Below are 26,049 nucleotides of genomic sequence, written 5' to 3'. Positions count from 1 at the left end.
CAAATCTATAAAAAATGAAATATTGTATAATTCAAACAATAAAAAACAAAAGAAATAGTGAGTGATGGACATCATCGACTGAGTCACCTAGTTGTGCATGTCACTGTTTTGTTGTGAAAAATAAGCAAAACTTTAAAATGTCATAACTTTCTTATTTTACATCCGATTATGATGAAATTTTCAGCACTATGCTAGTTTGATTTTTCTCTATTTATTCAAGTCAGCATTTTCCTGGGGTGGACTTGACCTTTAATGATAAAGTATTCTCAATATGAATACTTACCCCCATTTTTAAAATAAGTCCTTTTTTTTTAATTGTCACACCTATATTGTTACGTTTTTAATATGTAATGCTATTCCTCAAATTCAGGTACAATACCCTGGTCTGTTAATGCATGTCTATTGAAGTCATCTGAATTTTAAGTCTACTGAAGATTAATGTTTGAAGTGATTGATTGACTGACTTTGTTTATTCATAGTAAACTCATAATCAGGCAAATGGGAATTGTGTACTGTAGTATTTAGCACTTCTCTTAAGTTTAATAGGGTCTGTTGCAGACTAGACCATGATGCCCCTGGTATACTCACTCTCAGTTGAATGGGAATTGTGTACTGTAGTATTTAGCTCTTCTCTTAAGTTTAATAGGGTCTGTTGCAGACTAGACCATGATGCCCCTGGTATACTCACTCTCAGTTGAATGGGAATTGTGTACTGTAGTATTTAGCTCTTCTCTTAAGTTTAATAGGGTCTGTTGCAGACTAGACCATGATGCCCCTGGTATACTCACTCTCAGTTGAATGGGAATTGTGTACTGTAGTATTTAGCTCTTCTCTTAAGTTTAATAGGGTCTGTTGCAGACTAGACCATGATGCCCCTGGTATACTCACTCTCAGTTGAATGGGAATTGTGTACTACGGCTTATGATGCTCTTCTCTTAAGGTTCTTGCAGACTAAATCCTCATATCCAAATCTCTGTAAGGTTTTTTGTACTAATTAGTACAAAATATTTCATGTTGTATTGTTGTACATTGCTTTGTTTTGTGTGAAACTGGCTGCCTCTTCTGTGACTTAAGGTAATTGCCATTTGCCAAACAGGATATACTGAAACTTCTATGATAAAAATAATAATGACGATGATGATCAATGATGATGATAATGATATAGTTTTAAAGAGCGCAGAAATTATTCACTAAAATATATATTCAACTGCGCTATATAAGGCTTCTAAAATGCTTGTTATTTAATAAAATAGGTATGTTTTGAGCTTTGATTTGAAGTTGTTATATTACTATTTCTATATGCTTATGTTATATTCTTTGACAGTGCCATCTTTGGTGAGCGGTTAGACATTCATACTGGCGGGCGAGATTTATCTTTCCCTCATCACAACAATGAGATAGCACAATGTGAGGCTTGCTTCAACTCTGGTCAGTGGGCTAACTACTTCTTACATTCAGGTATAGTGTATCTTATGAATTAGTGGTGGTAATCATTGTGATCATAATTATGGTATTATGATTCCTGTTTATTGTGATGCTAATCATTTAATATGGTGGTCATCATAGATTATGTCATGATTGTAACAAAATTCTAGTGCTGCTGGTGATAATGATGACATCAAATTATGATGGGTATAGTTATTGATGTGACTGTGAGGATGATTATGGTGATAGGTGATGGTGGTGATGATAATGGTGATGATGATGATGATGGTGATGGTGATGATGATGTTGATGATGATGATTTTGATGATGATGGTGATGATGATGATGATGGTGGTGATGATGATGATGGATGATGATGATGTGGATGATGATGATGTGGATGATGATAAATGATGGTAATGATTACAATAGTGATGATAATGATGGTCATGGCTATTGTTGGCAGATCCCATTTACTTGGACCTAAATTCTGATGTAATATAAAATTTCTCCCGATTCCACCAGCATAAAAACCAACTCAAGCAGTGTAATAATTTGTTGGTAAGGCCATGATAAAAGTAATTTATTTTAACCTTTTTGATTCATTTAGGTCATTTATACAGGAAACATGATGTTGATAAGATGTCCAAGTCCCTTCAGAATGTTGTGAGCATCCAAGAGTTCTTGAAGACTTATACCTCAAACCAGTTCAGATTCCTGTGTCTAATGTCCAAATATGATCATGGTAAGTAACCATTATGAACTTGAAAGAAGAAATCTGGACATTTACAGGTCATGATGCCTTGTATGCAAAATTTGAACGATAACTATTGATATTATCGCGAAATGTCCAAACCTTAGGCCCTGTTACATCGTTCCGTTCAAGTCTTATGTGTGACTTGCGGGTTACTGTTTTTGGTACACGCAGCGGCAGGTCGCCTGCGCTGACAGTATCTCGCATGCAGTTGCCCGCAGAAGTGCATGTAAATCTGATTTGCGCGCAGAAAAATGTTGAACCTGCTCTAAACTTTGTTGCAGGCAGTCACCCGCAACTCACCCTAAAGTCTTGCACGGAACGATATGACAGAGCCTTTTCTGCTGCAAGATTTCTCAGTGACCTATGTCATGTACCTGTGCGATTCTTGTCAGCGCATGGGGGCGCCTTTGCGTAATAAAAGAAGTGTCAAGGTAATTTTATGAATTATTGTCTCTATTTCCGTTCTTTTCTGTTTTATATTGTTGATGGAGTTGTTGTGATAGTCATACCAGGAAGGGTATTTTCTAAAGCTTCCCTCCCTGATATGACATATGGGGGCTTAGCCCCCATATGTCATATCAGGGAGGGAAGCTAGCCCCCATATGTCATATCAGGGAGGGAAGCTTTAGAAAATACCCTTCCTGGTATGACTATCACAACAACTCCATCAACAATATAAAACAGAAAAGAACGGAAATAGAGACAATAATTCATAAAATTACCTTGACACTTCTTTTATTACGCAAAGGCGCCCCCATGCGCTGACAAGAATCGCACAGGTACATGACACCATGCATATCGAATGCACCTCCTCTTGAGTTATGTCCCCCAAATCTGAAATAATGTGCACCTATCAGGATACAAGTGGTCATAACTAATTGCTCTATCCTTTATAAAGAAGTATAAATTATCCAAATGGGAATTCCCATTTAAATTTAAAAAGTGGCATATAAAATGAAGCAGGGAGGTGATAGGTATACATACAGAAATCTTCACAAATATTATAATATTTTAATATATTTGTTGTGCCCAGATGAGGTGAATGGTTACCCGGCAGAATAAATTCCTGGAATGCTCTTCAATGCGCTAAGCGCTGGAAGGCAGCTCAAGCTAAAGTTGGGTAATAATAGTTCGCCTCGGAATAGATTATTACTAGAAAGATAGCACAATATAAATAGATAAAAAATGCTACACTGCATCATGATGTAAAAATTGAAATATGGAAACAGAGAGAGAATTATTGCAAACAATAGATATATGTACCATTAAGATGGTGAAATGCTAATATTCTTTGTGTTGCTCTGTTTTGATTCAGATTTAGAGTATGGACCTGGTACAATGCAGCAAGCTGTAGTACTTCATAGACAAATGTCAGCTTTCCTCAATGATGCTGATGCCTATGTCAAAGGTCAAATATGCTGTAGACCATTCAATGAAGCTGAACTCATGCAAAGGTACCTTGCCAATTATTATCTAGCTATTTTTTACATTCCATTGAAACCTCGAAAGAAGACAATAACTTTTTCTGTCGCCGGTGTTCCAAGGGAAGTTTATGCATTATTTCTGTTTTCATTTGTAATTGTATTTTGTATCTTTTGCTGAAAAGATTATTAATAATAACAATAATAATGATGATAATAATAATAATAGTAATAATAGTAGAAATAATAATAGTAATATTAATAATTTTAAAGAATAATGATGATGATGTAATAGCATCATGGTTAAGTGGTTTTGACTCCTGTCTCTTAATCAGAGGATCATGGGTTCAAATCCCACCCCAGGTACTATTTCCTTCAGCAAGATTCATATTGTGCTGCACCCAACTCAGGCGGGGTAGTGGGGTAAACAGTGACCTTTCAGGAATTTATTCTTTGAAATGAAGAAACAGCTGCTCTGCTAAAGTATGGTACAATGTAGTTATGTAGCATTGTTGTAGAGTGCTTAGAAACTCCAGTAAAGTTAGTATTGCACTATATAAGCATATAAACAATTATTTACCGTAGTAGCAGTAGTAGTAGTAGGATCAGTAGTAGTAGTAGCAGCAATATAGATGGTAATGATTTTGTTGAATTGAAAATGAATAATTCATATTATTGTTTTCTCTTTTCTTTGATATTTGTCAATCTTCATGACTTGATGTAGGTTAGAGAATACTCAAGATGAAGTGATTGGGGCATTAGCTGATGATTTTGATACAAAGAGGGCACTAGACTGTATTATGAAACTGGCCCATACATGCAACTCAAATTTCAGTCAAGTATCGGAGGTTAGATAATTTTCCTTGGTTATTTCCAGCATTTATTTTGTTTATATATTTTTAAGTCCTACATTTTGCCTAACATTGCTAAAGATAAGCATTGATGATATATAGGCCATAATATATTTGTCATTCATACGGATGTCAGCTCACTACTATTTTTTATTCTAAATGATTAAACTATTCTAAATTTTGAGGAAAGAATCTGAATTTTGACCAATTTCTGCTATTTGTGTATATGTTTTTTCATTTTACTTTGATGATAATATTATGGACGCTTCTGAAAAATGCTGGTTGTTTTCATTTGTTTACAATAATTGCAACAATCGCACCCATATAAAGGTTGATAGGTGTATCCATGAAACTGCCCAAATGAAGAGTGCTGTGCAAGCAGTAGAATGTCCTGCCATTATATTTTCACCTATTAGAAAAAATGGTCAGGGACAACCTTTGCTATGGATTAGATATGATTATCTTACAATTTGTGTGTTTAATGATGTGCGTTATCATGAGAGGCTTGTGGGTTAGGGGAAGAAAGCATCGGCCATGAGTGAAGATTAAAAATGAACTAATAAAAGCTAATAATAATGATAATAGCTAGTTTTATATAGCGCTTTTCCCATAACGGCTCAAAGCGCTTTACAGCATATTATTAGCCCGGTCATAGGATTCATTTCAATCCTGCACGAAAAGTGCACAGTTTCCACTCCCTGGGAAGCATTCCTTGCATTCATTGCAGCCTCATAATGGTGCTGGCAAATTCAACCATACAATAACTTTCGCTTCCTACCGGATACCCATTTAGCACCTGGGTCGAGAGTGGCAAACTGTGGATTAACGCCTTGCCATAGGAAGCTAGACTGCGGTGGGATTCGAACACACGACCCTCTGTTTACAAGGCAAGAGTCAGAACCACTACACCACAGTTCTTCCAGTATATAACTGAACAATGAATCTCAAGCACATGGAAGCATAAGGAATCAGCAGAATAAGCAAGGGGATCCTAGAAAAACTTGAAAACACTTTGAAAGAGAAACATCGTGATGAATGCATGGGGTTGAGTACTTTGGTCATCCAATGTCTATATATTTATAGTATTACCAAGAATTCATCGATCAAATTTGCTTAAACCTAGTTTGTAATTTATCCTGAGCTGAGAAGTATTAAGGATGATCAACCATATTCAATGACATGTTGGTTTTGATTTTGATTTTTTATTTTTAGGAGACGTCAAGTCGTAGCCCAGGGGCGGTTGCAGCTGTAGCTACATATATCAACCAAGTCTTATCTAACTTAGGATTACAAATGTCTACAAGATCAGTAAGTTTCTGCTTGTTGGTCAGTTTCTAAATTAAGTACATTGGCCAATATTCTGAACTGATAAAGTAAAAAACTGATCTCGTGACGAAAAACTTCCAATTGAGAACACTATACCCCAGTTTCCCTTCTCATCAATTTCGGTCCGAAGATAACACAACAGCCCGGCATATACAGTCACAGCAGGGGGCCACACATGATGGGATGCATGCGCAGCGCTGAGTGCGGTCCTAGCTGCAAAGCATGCCGTCATTTTTATTCGCTTACTTTCCTTATTTCGAGGTCGATTTTCTTCGTTCGAAATTGAAAATGGACTAACATTGGATTACTGAATACATATGCCTTTGAAAACGTGATTAAATATCGAATACAATAATTTCATTCCAAAGGTCCTACTACAGGCAGAGAAGTCTTACGTAATAGCACAGCTGTTGTTTATCTTTTCGTCCTTTGCTCAACGCTCTGGCCTGTGGAGGTGAAATTGAGACAGCGGGGATTACCCCCTGGATTACCTGGCCAAGCGCGGTTGATAAGGGCTTGGAAATGATTTTTGGGAGATCCCAAATGGAAAATGGGGTATAACACCGCAGTTTGCAATCTGAACTGCAGTCTTTCTCCAAACGGGGGTTTGACGTAATGTAAAGTTATGGTTTATAGACTCAAGTGACATATAAATGATATTGAAAACTGCTCCATGTGTGTGTATTTTTTCCAGGGTACTCATTCTGATCATTCATCCCAAGCAATGAACACTGCTCTAGACACTCTTGTCAACTTTAGACAGGATGTCCGTCGATGGGCCCTCACTGACCAAGAGGATCATGGGATATCAAGTGTAATTCAGAGCAGCAATGGTAAGTGTAATGGATGAATTGTTTATGTTAGTTGTGAATCGCTAACAACAGCACATACATGTACTCACTACCTATAAAACCGGCATTAACCCTTATTAAACTGGGGGGGTCAATTTGACCCCCCCTCAACAAATTTTGTCACTACGTCGCCGCACGAATTTTTTTGACTGCGCCGATCACTGACTTTTTACTTTCAAGTCTTGCGCATCTTTTGAGACCAAATTTGCGACGCCCGGGTACGCAGTTCCAAAATTATGCAACGTTTTGTAAGTCAGACCAGAAATTGCTCAAAAACGTGATTCCGTGTAAAAAGTAAATGCAAATTGTGTTTTTCAACCAAAAATCATAAATGTATGATTTTTTTTGTTTTGTTGGTTTAAATGGATTTATTTTATGATCGCAAAAGGGTCCTCGGCAAAGTTCATCGGGAAAAGGTTTGAAAAAAACAAAGAAATACATAAGAATTTAAAAACAATAAAATACATAAGAAATTAATTATATTTTTGCTATTTTTTTGTAGATATTTGTTAGAAATGTAATAATTGATACTCCCACCAAAAATTAGCATTCTACTAGCTATATAAATTGAGTTCAAGGCAAATACATGCACAAAAACCAAATTTATGGCAAATTTCATATGCTTATTTGCATAATTAATTAATAAAAAATATTTTTTTTAATTGTTTTGAAAATTTTGCTATACACTCTTGTAGTTTAAATCCGGCTCTACGCGCTTGCAAATTTTCGCGGCGATTGCGCAATCAGCGGCCGAGATCTGAGGGGGGATCAAATTGACCCCCCCCCCCCCCCCAATATATACTGGTCCGAAATAGCCCAGTTAAGATAGGGTTAAGTATTGACCAGGGTCAGTAATGTAAACTATACTTGTCCGAGTATCATCAAGCATTCCAATTTTACAAAAGTGTAGGACAGGGCCTCTGAATGGATTTGAAAGTGGGGGGGGGGGGGGGGGCTGAGCCAAAAGGGAAGGGCTGACCATGCAAAAAATCACAATCAGATGGTAATTTTTGTGTTTTTGTAATGATTTTAGCCCTCTTATGGTCGTCAAATCTTTTTCAGTCCATTCCAATTCAAATATGGAATTGTTTTTTATGGTATAAAGTTTGATGAATGTTGAAATAATATTGAATCTTGAACTGTCATATTTGTCTTAACTACACTGTGAGCATTTAGTCATGATGTATAATGGCGCATGTTAAATTTTTTTCTCCATACCATCTTTCCTTACACTTTTTAGGAGATTCTGAGGAAATGAGGCTGAGGAGAAAGAAACTGATGAAAGAGAGGGCTCCACTGCTCAACGCATGCGATCATGTTAGAGATACGCTAGCTCAGAATGGTATACAGATTAAGGTAAATGATCTGGGTTTGTCTTATTGTGGACATTCAAAGGTATCATTTTGTGAAACGGCAAACACAGGTTGTGCCAACCGATATAGTCAAAATATCTATATGCTCATTGATGAGACCCATAATTCTAACTATTGCATGCACTTACTTTGTGAAGGTGTATCAGGAAGTATTGACTTCAGAGGATATTGATTTCTGAAGATGTTGCGTTTCAAATTTGTAAAAATTGCGCCTCAAATAATGAGATGTGCCTTGACTCAGTGGGTAAGTTTCTGGACTTTGAACCTAAAGGTCTGGGGTTCGAATCCCACCATTGCACTCACGTCCTTTGGCAAGGCATTTATCAACATTTATCACTCTCCTCCCAGGTGTAGTAAATTGGGACTCTGTGGGAAGGAATACCTTGAATGCTCGAGTACCTGATCAGGGTGGCTGTGATAAATCTAGGGTATTAAGCGCTATGTAAATGTTGCATATTATTATTATGCTAATTGTCATTGTAAGACTGCATCTCGTCGTTGTTAATGGAGGCTTTTAATACATTTCATCCACACAGAATGGCAGTCCCCCAGGGTTGATTAAATTATCTTTTCTTCTGTCTTATTCCTTAGGATCGGGGAGCATCAGCCACATGGGAATTTGTAGAGAAAACAAAACAAGTGAAAACAGAGGTATGATATACATTGTTAGTCCCACATAGAGTAGACTGCATAATTTCACTTTTCATTCTAGTCCAATAAACTCAAGAGCATTATCACAGACTAGAATATGCAAAACATGTTAATAACATCTTCTAAGATGGAGTTCGTCAAATGGGGCTTTGCAAGAAACTTGCGATCAATTGCAAGTCTATTTTCAGTCCCTAAATCAATTGTAATTTTGTGATTGATTTCTGAACCGATTCTTGCAACAGGGAGTGTAATCTGATTTGATCTATTGATTGTAAATTTGCAACTGAGAATCTGCGGTTGATTGCAAATATATCCTTGCAACACATACTATTAAATTAAACAGATCTCTGTGGTCTCAAGAGATGACTTCAGTATTGTAATAGTCACCTGTTTGCTAATGTTTGTATCATTTTGATTTTCCATAATACGATATAAAACAAGTTAAGGAATTATAAGTTAAGGATATAAAACAAGTTAAGGTGGAGTAAAATACAATGATCGTGTAAAGGATAGGGTGTACCCATCTAAAAAATCACTACTGTATACTTGGACTGTTATGATCAATAGAAATAATGGAATACCAATGTACCACTGACAAAGCCTGTGTCATTTTAATCAATGTTGACAGTTGGATATCAATTGTTTAGCATCATGTACTCTGCATCTTCATACTGTACACAAAGGCCTTCAGTGCAATGCAATGTCTGGACTTACAGCCATCAGTGATTGCCACTTCTACTTCTCAACTTTTTGATGCCCTTTCACTCTTAAAATGCAATTTTATTATCAAGGGCGTTTTTCGTAATTGAAAATATGGAATTTCTTTCTGAATTTATTCTACCTAGGTACTCTCTTTCTCCTTAATCATTTCAAATTATTGATATTGCTTATTAATGCTTTCACATTTCTGTCTCATCCATCTCTCTCTTTATCTTTTTTATCAATCCCTCTCACTTTTCTATCTTTCCCCTCCTCTCTCTTCCAATGTCTATGTAACTATCTGTCTTTCTATCTTTTTATCTCTCTTTCTTTCTTTCATTGTTGCAGGATGGAACAGACAGGTGACAAGAATAACTCAACAGGGACATTGAATTGATTTTGATTGCAACATGTATAATCCACACAGCAAGCAAAGCAAGCACATATAGAGATCTTATTTACATGAGATACATTACAAACATTGTAACATTGGTTATAAAATTTTATAATGTTGATTTATAATTAATGTTCTAAATCATGATAACTCTGTCATCCACTTGCAACTACCATGGTAACAAAGCTCAACAGTCAATCCAAAACAAGGATTCAATGGAAGTCACCAATGGATGGTAACGTTTACCATGCTTGTATTTTCTGTGCAATGGGGCCCAGATGGAATTGTAACTTTTTCATTTTGCATATTTATGTCCTTTTCTACTTTTACTTTTATTTCCTGTGACATATACATTTAATACTGAAACAGCTGATAAAATATTTTTATTTTCATTACAATAATTATTATAACACTATGGCAGTTGCTAATGGTTTACAATAATGAAGAGATTGGACTCTAAACATTAAATTACAGTATCAGAGGCATTTTGTATAATACATATCTTTATGATTAAACTCTACCACCAATGGCATCATAGCTCAGTAAGAGGGTAAAAATCAAGTATTATTGATAGAAATAATAATTACTAAAGGCTCTGTTACATCATTCCGTGCAAGCATTGCGTGTGACTTGCGAAAATATTTTTGCTACCCACAGGTTGCCCGCATTGACAGTATCTCGCACGTATGTGACATGCAGTTGCCTTCAGAAGTGCACGCGAGTCTGATTTGCACACAGAAAAGTTTTGAACATGTTCAAAGCTTTGATGCGGGCAATCACCCACATGGCTTGCACGGAACGTTGTGACAGAGCCTTAATTTTCATACAATGGGATTTATTTAAGCAGTTGCAGGGGGGGTGTGACTGTAGGATTGAAAAGAAATATATCAAAGATCATCATTTATATGGAAGAATTTGTCATATAATGTACATGTGATTTGTTAATAAAGTTAAGAATATCTAAATATACAAGGAATCTGCTCTATTTATTCAATTGTACTGTGAATTTATTAAACAAACGTAAATGTACTGTTCATTTTCAAATGGAAATCAGGAACAAAACATGTTTCTATTCAAATGGCTAGATGCAAAAATTGAAATACCGAGCTATCACAATACTATTGCAGATGAATATTGCTAAACAATGCCAAGTTTTACTTTTTGCTACTTATATAATAGTCCTGTCTTAAATAAAGTTCAACACAATTAAAACCATTCAACAATATCACAATACAAAGGTTTCCACAAGACACTGATGCTCTGCAAGACAAAACTTTTTGATTGTTAGATCAATTTTTATGATTGATAAAATCAATTAATATGCGTAATCATCCATTTAATTACAATACTAATTTTTGTCTTACGTGGCCCTATATCAAAAACAATTTCTCGAGAATGCCCCTACCTAGTGAAAAAAAAAATCTTACAGTATTCATATGAATATGACTTTGAAATGACTATTACTGGTTTTATTCAGAGACAAAGAATAATCTCAAACTTTTCTGAGATGTCACATTTACTATTTAGACATATTTTACTTGTTGCACATTACAAGAACATATACTTAAATCTAAAGCAGGTATGCAATAACTGATCTGATTTTACTGAAATTACTTTGAATGGCTCCACACAAAAAGGCACAATGATTAATACAATAGAGTCGAGACTTGTAGAACTTATTTGAAAGACAAGTTGAGTATTAGCCAAATGATATGTGGTATGTTATCAGGTCCCTATAAACGTATGAATACATTTTGAGTTAATGTGCAGTTTTGGAGATTATTTTTGTTGCCTTTTAGGAAGTGATGAATACATGTATAGAACACCAAAATGAAGCAGAGTAACAAACTTCAAAAGACTGATAATCATGGATGCCGCATTTCAAAAAAAAATATATATTTTCTCATCTCTGCAAGTGTGCAAATATAGGAATGCTTCCATTCTCTCTATCCATAATGTACACACTTGTGTGTGTGTACATGCAGTTCATTCAGAATCCATGATCCTCTCGAAAAAACCAAAAAGAAAAAAAATCCATGCTGTAAAATGGGTGACACCCCTCGGTTGCTTCACTCCCTCACACATTGATTTCAGGAAATTGGAAATGATCCCTGTGCATTTGTTAAAGGGACTGACATTTATTTTTGTGTATGTGTAAATGTTACGCCAAGTAACGCTAAACAAAACCAAAACACTAATCCCAACCCCCGCATATTTTGAACCACAAAATCAACCTTCCATGTAAGTTGTACTACAACATAATAGGGCATGAGCAATCAGTGGCAGATCGGGAAGGGGGGGTTGATATTGTTTAAAAATACAATAGAAAAGAGTGTATGAAAATTCCCCCAATAATTCTGAGTACATTCCCCTCCATCCACATTGACTCAGGGGGTGTAATTAAAGTGACTTTTTTTTTTGGGGGGGGGGGCGCTTGACAAAAAATGACAGGAAAGTAGCAAGTAACCTTGTAAATAAAGAGGCTTTAATAGGAGGAAATTATAATTAACAAATTTTCACTACAGATCGAGCATAGCGATCTTAAACAAATAGGACTAATGCCGAAAATTGTTAACAAATCTTTAACCATGCTTGTCATTTAATTTCTAAGGGGGTGACTGTTTAGGCCACCTCCCCTTAGAAATTCTGGATCTGCCACTGACGGCAATTGCCATACATGTTGAGGCAAAAATTCCCATAGGGCTCATTTTTAAATATGGACTGTTTCATTGAGGTCTCCTCTCAATCACACAAATGAAATTCAAGCGGTGCTGATTCCAACCAGGGGCTAAATTCCCAATCAAACATTCACACTTTGATATGAAACACATCCTTTTACATTTAATCATCAAGGTAGAAGCGTTCATCCCACGCAGGTCTACCAGCTTTATATCCAGACCATTTTGCACTCCTGGGTCGAGAGCGGCTAGTACTTGATGAAGTAAAGGTGTCTGCACTGAACTCTGTACCAAGACTAGACATACTTGATGCCCTGTTCATCCCACTGGTGCTGTATGCTTTACCTATGTTAAACACACAGGAGAAATGAAGTGACAAATTTCAGAAAAATCAAACAAATATAGCATAATTGTCAATTCATTTGTTGTCAACTTGGACCCCCCCCCCCCCCAATTAAAGACAAAAGAAAATTTTATTTTGTTTACAGTGATCAAAGAGTATACTGACAGCCAAGAGATATGCAACTTTTTGCACAAAATGTAAAGAACAAACTGTCTGCTCAAAGAATATCCCCCAAATAATTTGATTTTTTAAATGAAATGTCAAAAGTTCATTGTTTTGTTTTTTCTCTCAAAGGAAATGAAGACAAACTCAGCAAAATCGGGTGGTTGGGAAAAAGTCATTAGGTTTGGCCAAAGAAGATGTATTTAAGTTGGCAATCTCTCCAGACAAAATTATTTTGTTGTGCCTTGTGGAGTCCAAAAATGTCCAATACAACTACATGTACAGTACAATCTGAGTACATGTAATAATATATAGTCAATCATGCAAAAGTTGGTTCTGATAGAACTAATGGAATATGTTCTACTTTAAAGCTTGTCTTTGGCTTAGCTAAAGGGGCAGTAATGTGAACAAAACTCAAGTATCATCGAACATTACAATTTTATGTTACCGTAGTAGTCGTCAAATGCACTTTAATTAGAATTAGAACATGGTGGTTTAAGATTTAAATTTTAATCTAGCCCCCCCCCCTCTCTGTAATGGTTTTATTTTTATTTAAAATAACCATGTGAGCACTAGTTTACATCTTTAATAATTAGATATCAGAAGGCTACTTATAAAAAGATTATAATCATACCATGCTTGAAAAGGTGTTAAAGAAGACAAAACAGGCAGATATTCTATTTTGATCAGCCATTCGATCAAATTAAGTTATGATGTAAAATCAATAGATATATCCAATAACACACATCTCTATTTTATAACCTTCACACCACAACCGTTTTGGGGCACATGCATGAATGTAAACTTGTAATGAAATAGCGACATGCACTTGTGGGGGGATTTACCAAAACTGAAGACGAGCTTTAACATAAACAAAAGAGATAATCATTAATATTATCATAATATCATTAATTTGGCATCACCTATGCATGAGAAGCAAAAAGTGAGTCACTCAAACCACCACAGGTCACTCCCAATATTTCGCTGATTTATTGGGTATGCGTGATCACTACACCAGGGCCCCGTCTTACAAAGAGTTGCGGTTGATCCGATATATCGCAACTATGGACAGCCAGCAATGTCAACATCTATTTATGCATGTTTGTTCAAAATATTTCTAGGTATTATGTATATTCATGCATTCATCGTTGTCTTGAAAATTCACTGTGCTTCTCTTTGTTTACAAAGGACATTGTGCACATTTGCTGTTGAAAAAATTATGACACTGATGGATTTCCATAGAGTTACGATTGATTGGATCAATCGTAACTCCAATCGTAACTCTTTGTAAGACGGGGTCCAGGATGAGTTTCATAAAGCTGTTCGTAAAGTTAAGCACAACTTTAAGCACTGAAACCTGTTCTTAGAATGTCAACTACATAATTAGTTATCATAGTTAGATATCATTAAACACACAAAAAAGGGTCACCAGTCTGAGGTAAAGCCAGGTGGGTGTTTCATGAAAGTTGTCAGCAAACTTGTCAGTGCTGACAATTTCAGTGAAATCCTTGGTTCTGATTGGCTGAAAGGCACTGGCCTCTGACTGTTACTATGGTAACTGTCAGAGAAAGACAACTTGTCAGTGCTGACAACTTTCATGAAACAGTCCCCAGTTGTCATTTATGAACAGCTTTATGAAACCACCACCTGGGGTTCTACCTTCACTGACATGTAGGCAAAGTTTAAATTCTAATTTTGATTTTCCTACACAATTGTAATCAAATTTAAGAGTTGTGTGTTTAATACCTGATCGCTTGGCACTGGATGGTCTCGATCTAGGAGGTCCTCCAGGGGTCTTGGAGACCTGTGTAGCATACTGCATCTGCTGATGATAATCTTTCATTAGTGCGTCCTTCTTCACTTGAGGAGTAGCCCTCGCTGCCTCAATACGCTTCAAGATTTGCTACAAGAAGAAACCAAATTAATTCCGGTTTAGGTCAGACCGCTGAAATTGAAACTCTTACAAGCACAGAAATCTGTTGCAGATTAGCAGTGTAATGAATTATTATTTTATCCAATATTTACATTTTAGAAACAAATTAAACAATATTTTGACGAAATTCATATTAATTCTGTATTTCTACTTGTATAGATTTATTTTTGATTTAGTTTTTATTTTAATGAAGCCAGAGAAATTGTGACTTCACCATTCTGTTAAGAGGATAAAGTACGAGTGCTATTATTATTATCATTATTATTGCCACTTTTATCATTATTACTATAATTATTATCATTATTACCATTATCATCATCATTAATACTTCACATCATTTCAGCTCCATGTATTTATTAAGTTCTCATGGGGGGAGAGAACATGAATAAAATAGGGATGCATAATAAAAGAAACAGAGAGTAAAATAATTCTTTTTTTTAACAAAAAGTTAAACCTGTATACAGTACAAACAGACCGCACATGTGAGCAGAAATTATTAATGATGCATAGAAAGTAGAGAGAGAGATAGCAAGCCTCAATTTTGGATCCCATAGAATTAATGCATTACAGCCAAATATGCGCATATGAATTATGGGCACTCACATTCACGATCATCCGAGCAACAAACCCAAATGAAGTACATACTAGTAACTCGAAGAATGTACATAAAAGGAGAATCAAGTTGGGGATGTGTAGTGTTCACGAGTAATAAGATAAAGAAAGAACAAAAAGGGGAGAAGAAAATAACAAGTGGAACGCCTCGGCAGTCTCGCCTGCATTACGCAATTTAATATAGCAGCAGTGCTAGCTTTGAAAACTACTATAAAATAATCATTCACAAAAACACCATTCATATGGTCAAATACACCCATGTCCACATTTCATTCACTCTATCCATAAACTTTCAAAGTTATGATGGCAATTCAACAATTACCCCAACATATGGCCTAAGTTTATTGACCTTAACTGACCTTTGACCTTGGTTTTGTGACCTGAAACTCACAGGGGATGTTTAGTGATACTTGATTACTCTTATATCCCAAGTTTTATGAAATAGATCCATAAACTTCAGAGTTAGGATGGTAATTCAACAAATACCCCAACACAGCCAAAGTTCATTGACCTTAAATGACCTTTGACCATGGTCATGTGACCTGAAACTCGTACAAGATGTTCAGTGATACTCGATTACTCTTATGTCCAAGTTTCATGAACTAGATCCATAAATTTTCAAAGTTATGATAGTAATTCAACAAATACCCCCAACTTGACCAAAGTTCATTGACCCTAAATGACCTTTGACCTTGGTCATGTGACCTGAAACTCACGCAGGATGGTTACTAATACTTGATTAACCTTATGCCCAAGTTTCATGAACTAGGTCCATATACTTTCTAAGTTATGATGTCATTTCAAAAACTTAACCTTCGTCGGAAAAGCGGCGCCTATAGTCTCGCTCTGCTATGCAGGCGAGACAAAAATGAAGAAAAAAGACAAGAGTTCATCGGGGTGGAAAAAAAAGCAGAAGAGGTCAAGAGGTCAAGGAATATGATTCTAATATGTTTACTAGTAAACGATCGAACGTGAAGGTAATTAACATGTTATTAGCCATTAACACCACCACCACCACCAGTAATTGGATTAATTCCTCATTTGAATTCAACCAGGTCTCTGACATCATGCAGTACCAATCTACATGTAAGTGGATGTCTGTTTAGACAGGTAACCATAGTAACAATAGTAATGACACTTTGGTTTGATGTCCTAATGGAGTTGGAGTTCCTTTCATCAATCATACAACCGAGGGTGGACTTTTGTGTTCAACCCAACTCAATTATTCACAGCAACATCATGGTCTCTGATCTCATTCAGGTAAAACATGAGATCTGTACCTTGCATCTAATGTATGCCTCTCCATTACCTTGCATTTTTAATTCAATAACCATCCACACTGCACATAAAAATTATTCTATGTGCAGTACAGATGTGATTTTCCTATGGATTATTAATGGATAATAAGAATCATTATGAACTTCAACTTATAAATATAAAAAAAAATGTTGATTAAAAACTATAAATAACAAGTGGAATGCCTCTGGCGGTCTCACCTGCATCACGCAATTCAATATAGCAGCTGTGCTGACTTTGAAAAACAACCTTTTTTTAAATAATTATTCACAAAAAAACACCATTCATATGATACAATACTACGTTCGTTGACATTTGCCCTTGATAATGTGACCTAAAACTTGTCTGTGATACTTGATTACCCCTATATCCACATTTTATACACTATATCAATAAACTTTGAAAGTTATGACAGCAATCCAATAATTACCTCTAAAATGGCCAAAGTTCAATGACCTTAAATGACCTTTGACTTTGGTCATGTGACCTGAAACTCGCATGAGATGTTCAGTGATACTTGACGACTCTTATGTCCAAGTTTTATGAACTAGACCAATATACTTTCAAAGTTATTATGATGGTAATTCAACAAATACCCCCAATTTGGCCAAAGTTCATTGACCCTAAATGACCTTTGACCTTAATCATGTGACCTAAAACTTGCACAGGATGTTTAGTGATACTTGATTACTATCATGTCTAAGTTTCATGAATCAGCTCCATAAACTTTCAAAGTTATGATGGTAATTCAACAGATACCCCCAATTTGGCCATAGTTCATTGACCCTAAATGACCTTTGACCTTGGTTATGTGACGTGAAACTCATGCAGGATGTTCAGTAATACTTGATTAACCTTATGTCCAAGTTTCATGAACTAGGTCCATATATTTTCTAAGTTATGATGACATTTCAAAAACTTAACCTTGGGTTAAGATTTTGATGTTGATTCCCCCAACATGGTCTACATGTAAGTTCATTGACCCTAAATGACCTTTGACCTTGGTCATGTGACATGAAACTCAGGCAGGATGTTCAGTAATACTTGATTAACCTTATGGCCAAGTTTCATGAACTAGGTCCATATAATTTCTAAGTTATGCTGTCATTTCAAAAACTTAACCTTTGGTTAAGATTTGGTGTTGACGCCGCCGCCGTCGGAAAAGCGGCGCCTATAGTCTCACTTTGCTATGCAGGTGAGACAAAAAGTGGGAGAGAATAAATACAGTACTAATTTAAATTTTGATTTCTTTTCTTTCTTTTTGTTTCATTGTCCAATGTAGATATGTACAATGGTGTACATTTATTGTATCATCGAATTAATGAAAATTAATGAAATGATATCAGCTGAGCAGTATTGAATTGATTGATTGTCATGCAGTGATTGTTGTGCACCAGACATGGTATACGGTTGCCTAGAAACCACACAATCAAAGACTGTGCAGTATAAACTTGACCTTCATTACAATAATGCTTCATTGGAAGAGCATCTATCCTTTTTCTCAAACAGTGCAGTAAAGTACCTAAAATCTAATTCATTAGCAAACAGTGTACACAAGTGCATCCAGGTGGAGTACTACAGGGGTGGGGCAGGGGATGATTCCCCCCCCCCCCCAATGTGATCCAGGGAAAAATTGGCTGGGGGTGATTTTGCCCCTGAAATGCTCAAAAGAAAATTGGATACCAAAAAGAGGAGCCCTGGAGGTCACCATCCATTTTAATGTTATCCTATGTTGCAGATTAAGGCACTAGTTAATTTGTGAAAAGTAGTGTAGCCCCCTTGAAAAATGAAAAATATTTTTTTGCCTGATGTGACCTTGGGATGTGAGGTGTGCATACAATAATACTAAAATATACATGTATTGCCAAATGTTTGAGAAAAGTCCATAGAAGAATAAAAAAGTTATTAGAATTTTAATTATTTGATTTGTGATGTCATACATATATGTGAGCAGCTTCCCTCCATATCGTTATATTCATTGAACCGTATGCTACATGTATGTGATATGGCCTCTACATGTAGGTTACTTTGATTAATGAAAAGGTTAAAGCTTCAGTCATACTTCCAATTATCATCACATTAATTAGAGGCTGCATATTCTGACTAAATTTATTGGCATTGAAAATGAGGACATTAAGATGAGGACTTGATTTTTTCATTTTAATTGCATTCCCATGAATTCATACAACACATTTTTCTTAATCCCCAAATTTCTGAGCCCTCATTACCAGATTTTTTACTTTTGCAGCTTTTCCAGCCTTAAAAAGACGTCAATCTGCTATACTGCTTGTTAATGAAATACCTCATCTTAAGCATGGAGGTAGTCTTAAGTGAACTCCCATCTCTGTGCACATCATATCCCCCCCTCATCTCCACAAACCTCATGTAAATCCCTATAATCTGGTCAATGGATTATTTGTTCGGGTCAATTGAATTAAATTTCAAAGCTAACAACAGGGCTTAAATTGCTCTAAAGCCAAGCAATACCAATACCATGGATGTCCTCTTGATTTGCTTCAATGCCCCAACCTTGGGTACTGTTGCCTTTTTTTTCCCCCAATGGTGCTGCAGTATTAAAATGTGCCCCATCGGAAAGTGGATTTGGCTTTAAAAATTCAAATTTGACTTTAAGGCCTGCAACGAAAACATTTATATATTCAACTCCAAATAATGACAGGAATTTGTTACATACATGTATCTTAATTTGACCAGATATTTTTCAAACCTTTGATTCCTCATGAGTCTTTATTACGGTGCAACTACATGTAGATATTTAGCAAATGTTATCAATGATATGATATTTTGTTAACGAGCATGTGGCATTCATATAAAGTTTTATCTATCAAGTCTCGCATGTCACAGTTATTTTGTTGGATTTGGTAAAAGCAATTGATGCCAGTCAAACCATTTTCAATCAAATTTTATGATCTTCCACTATAGAGATGATCATTAATGTCTTCAGTATGTCTCTGTTGCAAAATTCAATATTGGTGGTCATTAGTGGCTATTTTACAATTACATGTACCTTTTCACAAAACAGCTAAATCCTAGTCTACAGAATGCAAAATGAGGCCCGAGCCAATGATGAAATCCACACTGCATTTCTTTTGCCCTTTAAATATAAACTATCAAATATTCTATTTCTTTGACGATGAGGATCTCCAGATCAACTCATAATGATTTTCCATTCTCCATGAGGAATCAAAGCAATGTGGAGATGAAAACTGAACTTTATGATCCTTATACATAAGTACAATGTACATGTAATATTACAACCTACTAGTTCTTTAACTTTTGGTTCTCACTCAACACCAATTTCTACTGAGGACCTAGACTACTAAGTGTTACATTGTAAATAGGCCCAAAAGCAAAGAGTGTGTGTGTGTGTGGCTGGGCTAGGATGTGTGCTGCAATCTCTCCATAGAAATCACCCTTCATCGTTATATTCTGGAGAATTTACTGGTTTCTGCTCATTAGATTGGATAATCAGATATTTAAACCATTGATTTAGCCAATTTTGTTGGGAAATGTGAAGTTTCAGAAGGTGTATTTCCAGGTGAAACATGGGATGTCTTCTCAGCATATCTGCATAGTCTAAGCATAGTCCCACTACCTGAGTTTCATGTTAGCAGTCAAGAGAACTGAAGCAATTGGATTGAAATCACCCTTCATCAAAATCTCTTCTGGAGTTACTAGGTATGGTTTTTTACTCATTAGATTCAATAAACAGAGATTCAAATCATTGATTCAGCAAATTTTGTTGGATAGTGTGAAGCTTAAGCCTTTAAGGTGTATTTCCAGGAGAAATACTGATTGTCTTCTCAGTATTTACTGGCACTGGTGTCTGCAGTTATAACTTAGGAGTCAGCACACTACCTGAGTGGATGTATTGTTAGCAGTCAAGAGGACCTGTGAATTAGACCCTGCCTGCATCTAAATCACAACATAGCTAGCATAAATGTAAGACTTGCCTGCTTATGAAGGATTTTGTCACCCTTCCCTACTCTGCTATTTAAAGTAAATTCCTAGATATAGACTCTGACTTAGGTGGACTTGCGGCTTTATCATCATGTAAACTGACCGGAGCTCAAGTAAACTCGCAGTTCACAGCCTTCTGCAAACCTAGAAGCTGAGATGAAACATGCCTAGAAAGCCAAAATTCCCATGTGGGGCATGCAAAAGAGCAGTAACATGGAAAACAAAGGCAATCCAATGCGACGGGGTATGCAATCAGTGGTTTCACGCACATTGCGTACACTTCAACACAGCGGAGTACATCGCAGTTGGGAACAGCTCTGTTGTGTGGATCTGCAACATGTGCGGCATGCACAATATCAGCATGTCTAACCTTGAACTCAAAGCTGACACTGATAGCTACAACCCCTTCAACCACTTAACCATTGGAGATGAAGATATATCTTTGCCTACCGATAAGGATGAAAATGAACAGGATAGAGCTTCAGAGACGTCAATTCTGAGTATTGGTCCTCCAGCGTCAACCTCTACTCCCATTAGACCGAAGGAGAAACCCACTACTGCAAAGAAGCCTCGACCAAGGGCACTCAAGATACTTAATGTAAACTGCCAGAGTATCAGAGCGAAGAAGCAGGCATTTCTACTCCTTATCCAGGAACATGAGCCAGATATCATTGTCGGGACTGAGTCCTGGCTGAAGCCAGATATTTGCAGCAGTGAGGTGTTCCCTACTAATACGTATAACATCGAACGTCGAGACAGACCCGGCGATGCACATGGAGGAGTTTTCATTGCAACCAAAAAAGAATTCATGGCTGTAAGGGAAGTTGAACTTGAGACAGACTGTGAGATTCTGTGGTGTAGAATTGATCTGGCTGGAGCAAAGACTCTGCATGTTGCAGCGTTTTACAGACCACATGAAAGAGATGCAGACAGCCTTACTGAACTTGAGAGGTCACTAAACAGACTTCCTCCGACTCACTCGGTGATTGTTGCTGGAGACTTCAATCTGCCTGGTTGGAACTGGGAGGATCATGTGATTGGCAACTGTAGGAATCCAGCCCTACATCAGAAGTTCGGCACAATCATCGAGGATCGCGGCCTCACGCAAATCGTCAGAGAGCCAACCAGAGGACGAAATGTGCTGGACCTCATTCTCACGAACAACCCTACGTTAGTCCTTGATAGCCAAGTGGTGCCTGGAGTGTCTGATCATGACTGTCCTCTCATCATCGTCGACTTGAAAGCAACAAGACGCAATTCAAAGCAGAGAAAAGTCCTGCTCTACGGAAAGGCAGACTGGAAGGAGTTCGAAAAAGTCATGATATCTGCATGGGAGGAGATTGATAGCAAAATCAACACTTCAACACTGAATGATTTGTGGATGACCTTCAAGAACGCAATCAAGGAGGGAGTAGAAAACTTCATTCCCCACAAAATGACACACCCTAAAGGCAGCCTACCCTGGGTCACCAACCATGTCAGACGACTCATCAAAAAGAAAGACAGAGTATGGAAGAAATTCAGGCACCACAGAAATAACAACCAGGGTCCCATCCCACACAACATGGAGGTAGAGCTGCAGAACACCAAGCGTACACTCCAAGCTGAACTCAGGAAAGCATACTGGAATTACCTTGAGTCAATCTTCACTGTGGATGAAGAGGATGAGGAATCAGCCGAGTTTAACTCTATGAAACGCTTCTGGCGTTTTATCAAGCACAACCAGACGGACAACACTGGGATAGCTGAGCTGAAATCTGAGGGACGGAGAGTGACGGACTCCACTGCCAAAGCTGATATTATCAATCAGCAATTCCAGAAGGTTTTCACCAATGAAATGCCAGTCCCGCCACATCTCTTGCCTGATGCATCGCCATACCCAGACATGCCAGAGATCATCATAACAACCAATGGTGTGGAGAAACTTCTGAAGAGCCTCAAGATTCACAAGGCACCAGGACCTGATGGCATATCACCTCAAGTTCTAAAGAAGCTTTCCAATGTCATCGCCCCAATTCTGACCACTATCTTCAGGATCTCTTACAACACTGGTCAGATACCACACGATTGGCGAGAGGCCAATGTAGTGCCTATCTACAAGAAAGGCGACAGAACAGACCCATCAAACTACAGACCCATCTCACTCACATGTATCTGTTGTAAGCTGCTTGAACATATTATAGCCAGCAACATAATGAAACATAGCAGTGCAAACAACATCCTTCATCCTCTGCAACACGGCTTCCAACAAAACAAGTCCTGCGAGCTACAACTGCTGGGATTTATCTCTGACCTTCACAAGAACCTTGATCAAAGCCTCCAGACTGATGTCCTTGTCATGGATTTTAGCAAGGCATTCGACAAGGTCGGGCATCAAAGACTGCTCCATAAGCTGGAATACTATGGCATCCGAGATAAGAACAATGGATGGATTTCAAGCTTCCTACATCATAGGAAACAACAAGTAGTCCTTGACGGGTACCATTCATCAACCATTGATGTGATATCAGGCGTCCCCCAGGGCTCAGTCCTCGGACCCTGCCTGTTCATCCACTATATCAATGATCTGCCTGATAGACTCTCATCCCCAGTAAGACTCTTCGCTGATGACGCAATCACTTATCTTGCTATCAAGAACCAGCAAGATACACAACAGCTCCAAGATGACCTTGACAAAATCAGTGAATGGGCATCAAATTGGATGATGGAACTAAACACCCAGAAATGTGAGGTCATCAGAGTCACGAGGAAGAGGAATGCGGCCAATCAAATCTACACCTTGAACAACTCGGTACTGAGAGTAACTGCTGCCTCCAAGTATCTAGGTGTCACAATAACATCGGATCTGAAATGGAACCAGCATGTTAATAATATCTGCCGCAAAGCAAATTCCACCCTTGCCTTCCTACGCAGAAACCTCCGCATCAACCTGCCTGAACTTAAAGCCACTGCCTACAAAGTACTAGTACGGCCCCTCGTTGAATACTGTTCTTCGATATGGGATCCATCAACCAATCGTCTTATCCACCAGATTGAGATGATCCAAAGGCGGGCAGCTAGATTCGTGCTTAACAGATACCACAACACCTCTAGCGTTACATCTATGCTCGAAGAACTGGAATGGCCCACACTGCAGAAACGTAGGGAGGATTCTAGACTGGTCCTTATGTACAAGCTGCATCACAATCTTGTCAGCTTCCCAGTGGAAGAATACATCACACCACTCACTGGATCAACAAGAACTCGATCACAGCAACAAGGGAACGGCTACCAGCTACCACACTGCAGGACAGAGCATCATCGTCAATCCTTCTTTCCAAGGACGATCAAGGCATGGAATACTCTCCCTCCCAATAAAATCAATGCCTCTTCTCCAAAAGCCTTCCGCCTGAGACTGGCGGAAGGCCAGAGCTAAATCAGATGGGACTTTTTACTTGCACCTGTATATATTTTGCACTGCACACCTAAACCTGGACATACACACATGCCAAATAAACCATCTGCAAGAATCTTCAATCCTGAAGGAGGCAGATTTAACCTGAAGAAGAAGAAGAAGCAACAACAATATCATCCTTCAAAATGAAATAGAATTATTTGATAGGTTCCCTCATTTGTGTACTGCCTATGATGTGATCAGTGTATACAAGCAAAAATTCAAATTGTCAGAATCTTTCACTTTTCCATCCCATTTGGATGATGCATGTTGATCTGTTTATTGCAAATGTTTTTTTTGTTAGTGTAGATTTGTCCATTTGAATGCAAAACTCATACCATCCAATCTGAAAAATGTAACTTTTATATATACATGTACATGAATTACCTGAACGAAAACGGTTTGCCAACAAAAGGCTTGAATAGAGCTATAAAAAAAAAACAAGAATGGAAATTTTGTTTTAAAAAACAAATTTCGAATTGTTAACATTTAAAAAGGAAAAATCTAGATACAAACCATGTTTTCTATTTCAATCTTGCGTTGGTCTCTCTGCCTCCTAACTGCTGAATGGCTGACTGGTTTCTCTGGGGTACCAGTGCCAGTAGACTGAGTATAGCGCTTAGCACTGCTTGGTCTATTGACTCGACCTGCTCTGTTAGCAGCGGGCGGCTCGGAGGACTTCCCAATGATCTTATCCAGGAGTCTCCTATTATCTCTATCAATACGTTTCACTTCATCATTACTGAATGACATGTTCATTCTCTGGTGGGGCATAGGAGCTGACTGCGGTCGATTCTTCCTCTTCCCTGAAACAGGTCTCTTTAAATTCTTGTGAAGCATTGACAAATCAGATTCCTTTGGCGTTTCATCCAATTCAAGGACTGCTCGTAGCAGCATGCTCAGTTCTTTTGCTTCTGTTTCTCGCACACGAGGATCCTCATTGTAATGTGAGTAACCAGGAGTTTTAGGCACTTTGCGACTATCTCTCGGCTTTGACGATTTGGGTCTGCCCTTCGGCTTCGCATGTCTTTCATTGGGATCTCTATAACTGTCTACATCATCTCCTTCAAAGTGAACACTTCTCATTCTCTCCGATTCCCTCTCCATTTCTTGTTCATCATATTCAAGCTTGGGAATAGGCGAACTAGGCGGACTTTGCAAAGGTGAAACATCCGTCACACTGTCATTGTCTCTGTGGCTAGATCTTTCACTCGACTCAGAAGTAAAACTAGAGCTTGATCTTGAGCTTTCGGTTGATGCATTTGAACTTGAACTATATGATCTTCTTCTACCAACTGAGGTTTTTGGACGAGACTTTGAACCAGTTTTTGAGGTGGCCTTTCCATTTCGAACATCTCTCTCACGCCGATTTCCTTTTGAATTCAAGGCATCAATATCGTCTTTAAAACGAAATGATTCACTACCATTCTTTGCCTTATGTTCATCTCTATCACTATCATCAAAGTCATCCGAATAATAATCTGCTTCATTACCATCATCGTGAGTTGGAGTTGCTGTTGGAATTCGAACACTCACACTGCTGCGGCTGCTTGCCACGCTACGCACCGACTCCCTGTCATAGTCCCCGTCGTATCCCCGTGCACTGCCACTTCGCTTACCGCTCTGTGGTCGGTTGGGTTTTGGATCCGGAGGATCTAATCTTGAACTGCGTTTTGTTGATGGACCTTCATCGAAAAAGTCAAAGTCTATCGGCTCTGAGCTACCATTGTGGTCCATCCTGCCGTCCAAAGTTTAATTCGAAACCTCCAAATTGCCTGAAATTCTTCACATCAATCGTCAGATTGACAGTTCTTTCAGGGGCTCGATTGAAATATGTGTTGTAGCAACTGTGACGTCATAAGCGTC

General features: G+C 37.7%; 2 protein-coding genes across 3 annotated transcripts in view; one reads left to right on the top strand and one right to left on the bottom strand.

Annotated features, from left to right (window-relative positions):
• LOC129260915 (probable cysteine--tRNA ligase, mitochondrial) overlaps nucleotides 1-10,713 on the top strand; it is a 26,135-nt gene extending 15,422 nt beyond the window's left edge. The window contains exons 6-15 of one of the 2 annotated variants that reach the window (XR_010296744.1): nucleotides 1,325-1,458; nucleotides 2,036-2,170; nucleotides 3,498-3,636; nucleotides 4,328-4,451; nucleotides 5,667-5,762; nucleotides 6,475-6,613; nucleotides 7,872-7,987; nucleotides 8,596-8,655; nucleotides 9,703-10,230; nucleotides 10,561-10,713. Coding sequence is in view for 1 of the 2 variants with exons in the window: in XM_054898920.2 (XP_054754895.2) it covers nucleotides 1,325-1,458; nucleotides 2,036-2,170; nucleotides 3,498-3,636; nucleotides 4,328-4,451; nucleotides 5,667-5,762; nucleotides 6,475-6,613; nucleotides 7,872-7,987; nucleotides 8,596-8,655; nucleotides 9,703-9,720 (961 nt within the window). In the remaining variant the exon portion in view is untranslated. Of the gene's footprint in view, nucleotides 1-1,324; nucleotides 1,459-2,035; nucleotides 2,171-3,497; nucleotides 3,637-4,327; nucleotides 4,452-5,666; nucleotides 5,763-6,474; nucleotides 6,614-7,871; nucleotides 7,988-8,595; nucleotides 8,656-9,702 lie in introns of both variants that reach the window. The other variant, XM_054898920.2, reaches the window with a different exon arrangement.
• Nucleotides 9,748-26,049, bottom strand: LOC129259971 (cilia- and flagella-associated protein 97-like). Its single transcript, XM_064114640.1, has 3 exons — nucleotides 24,700-26,049; nucleotides 14,678-14,834; nucleotides 9,748-12,771 (listed from the first exon to the last, which is right to left on the bottom strand). The coding sequence occupies exons 1-3, from the start codon at nucleotides 25,918-25,920 to the stop codon at nucleotides 12,590-12,592; spliced, it is 1,560 nt and encodes a 519-aa protein (XP_063970710.1). The 5' UTR covers nucleotides 25,921-26,049; the 3' UTR covers nucleotides 9,748-12,589.

The sequence above is a fragment of the Lytechinus pictus genome, unplaced genomic scaffold (genome assembly GCF_037042905.1).
Source record: "Lytechinus pictus isolate F3 Inbred unplaced genomic scaffold, Lp3.0 scaffold_19, whole genome shotgun sequence".
Lineage (NCBI taxonomy): Eukaryota > Metazoa > Echinodermata > Echinoidea > Temnopleuroida > Toxopneustidae > Lytechinus > Lytechinus pictus.
This window is presented reverse-complemented; position numbering and strand designations above follow the sequence as displayed.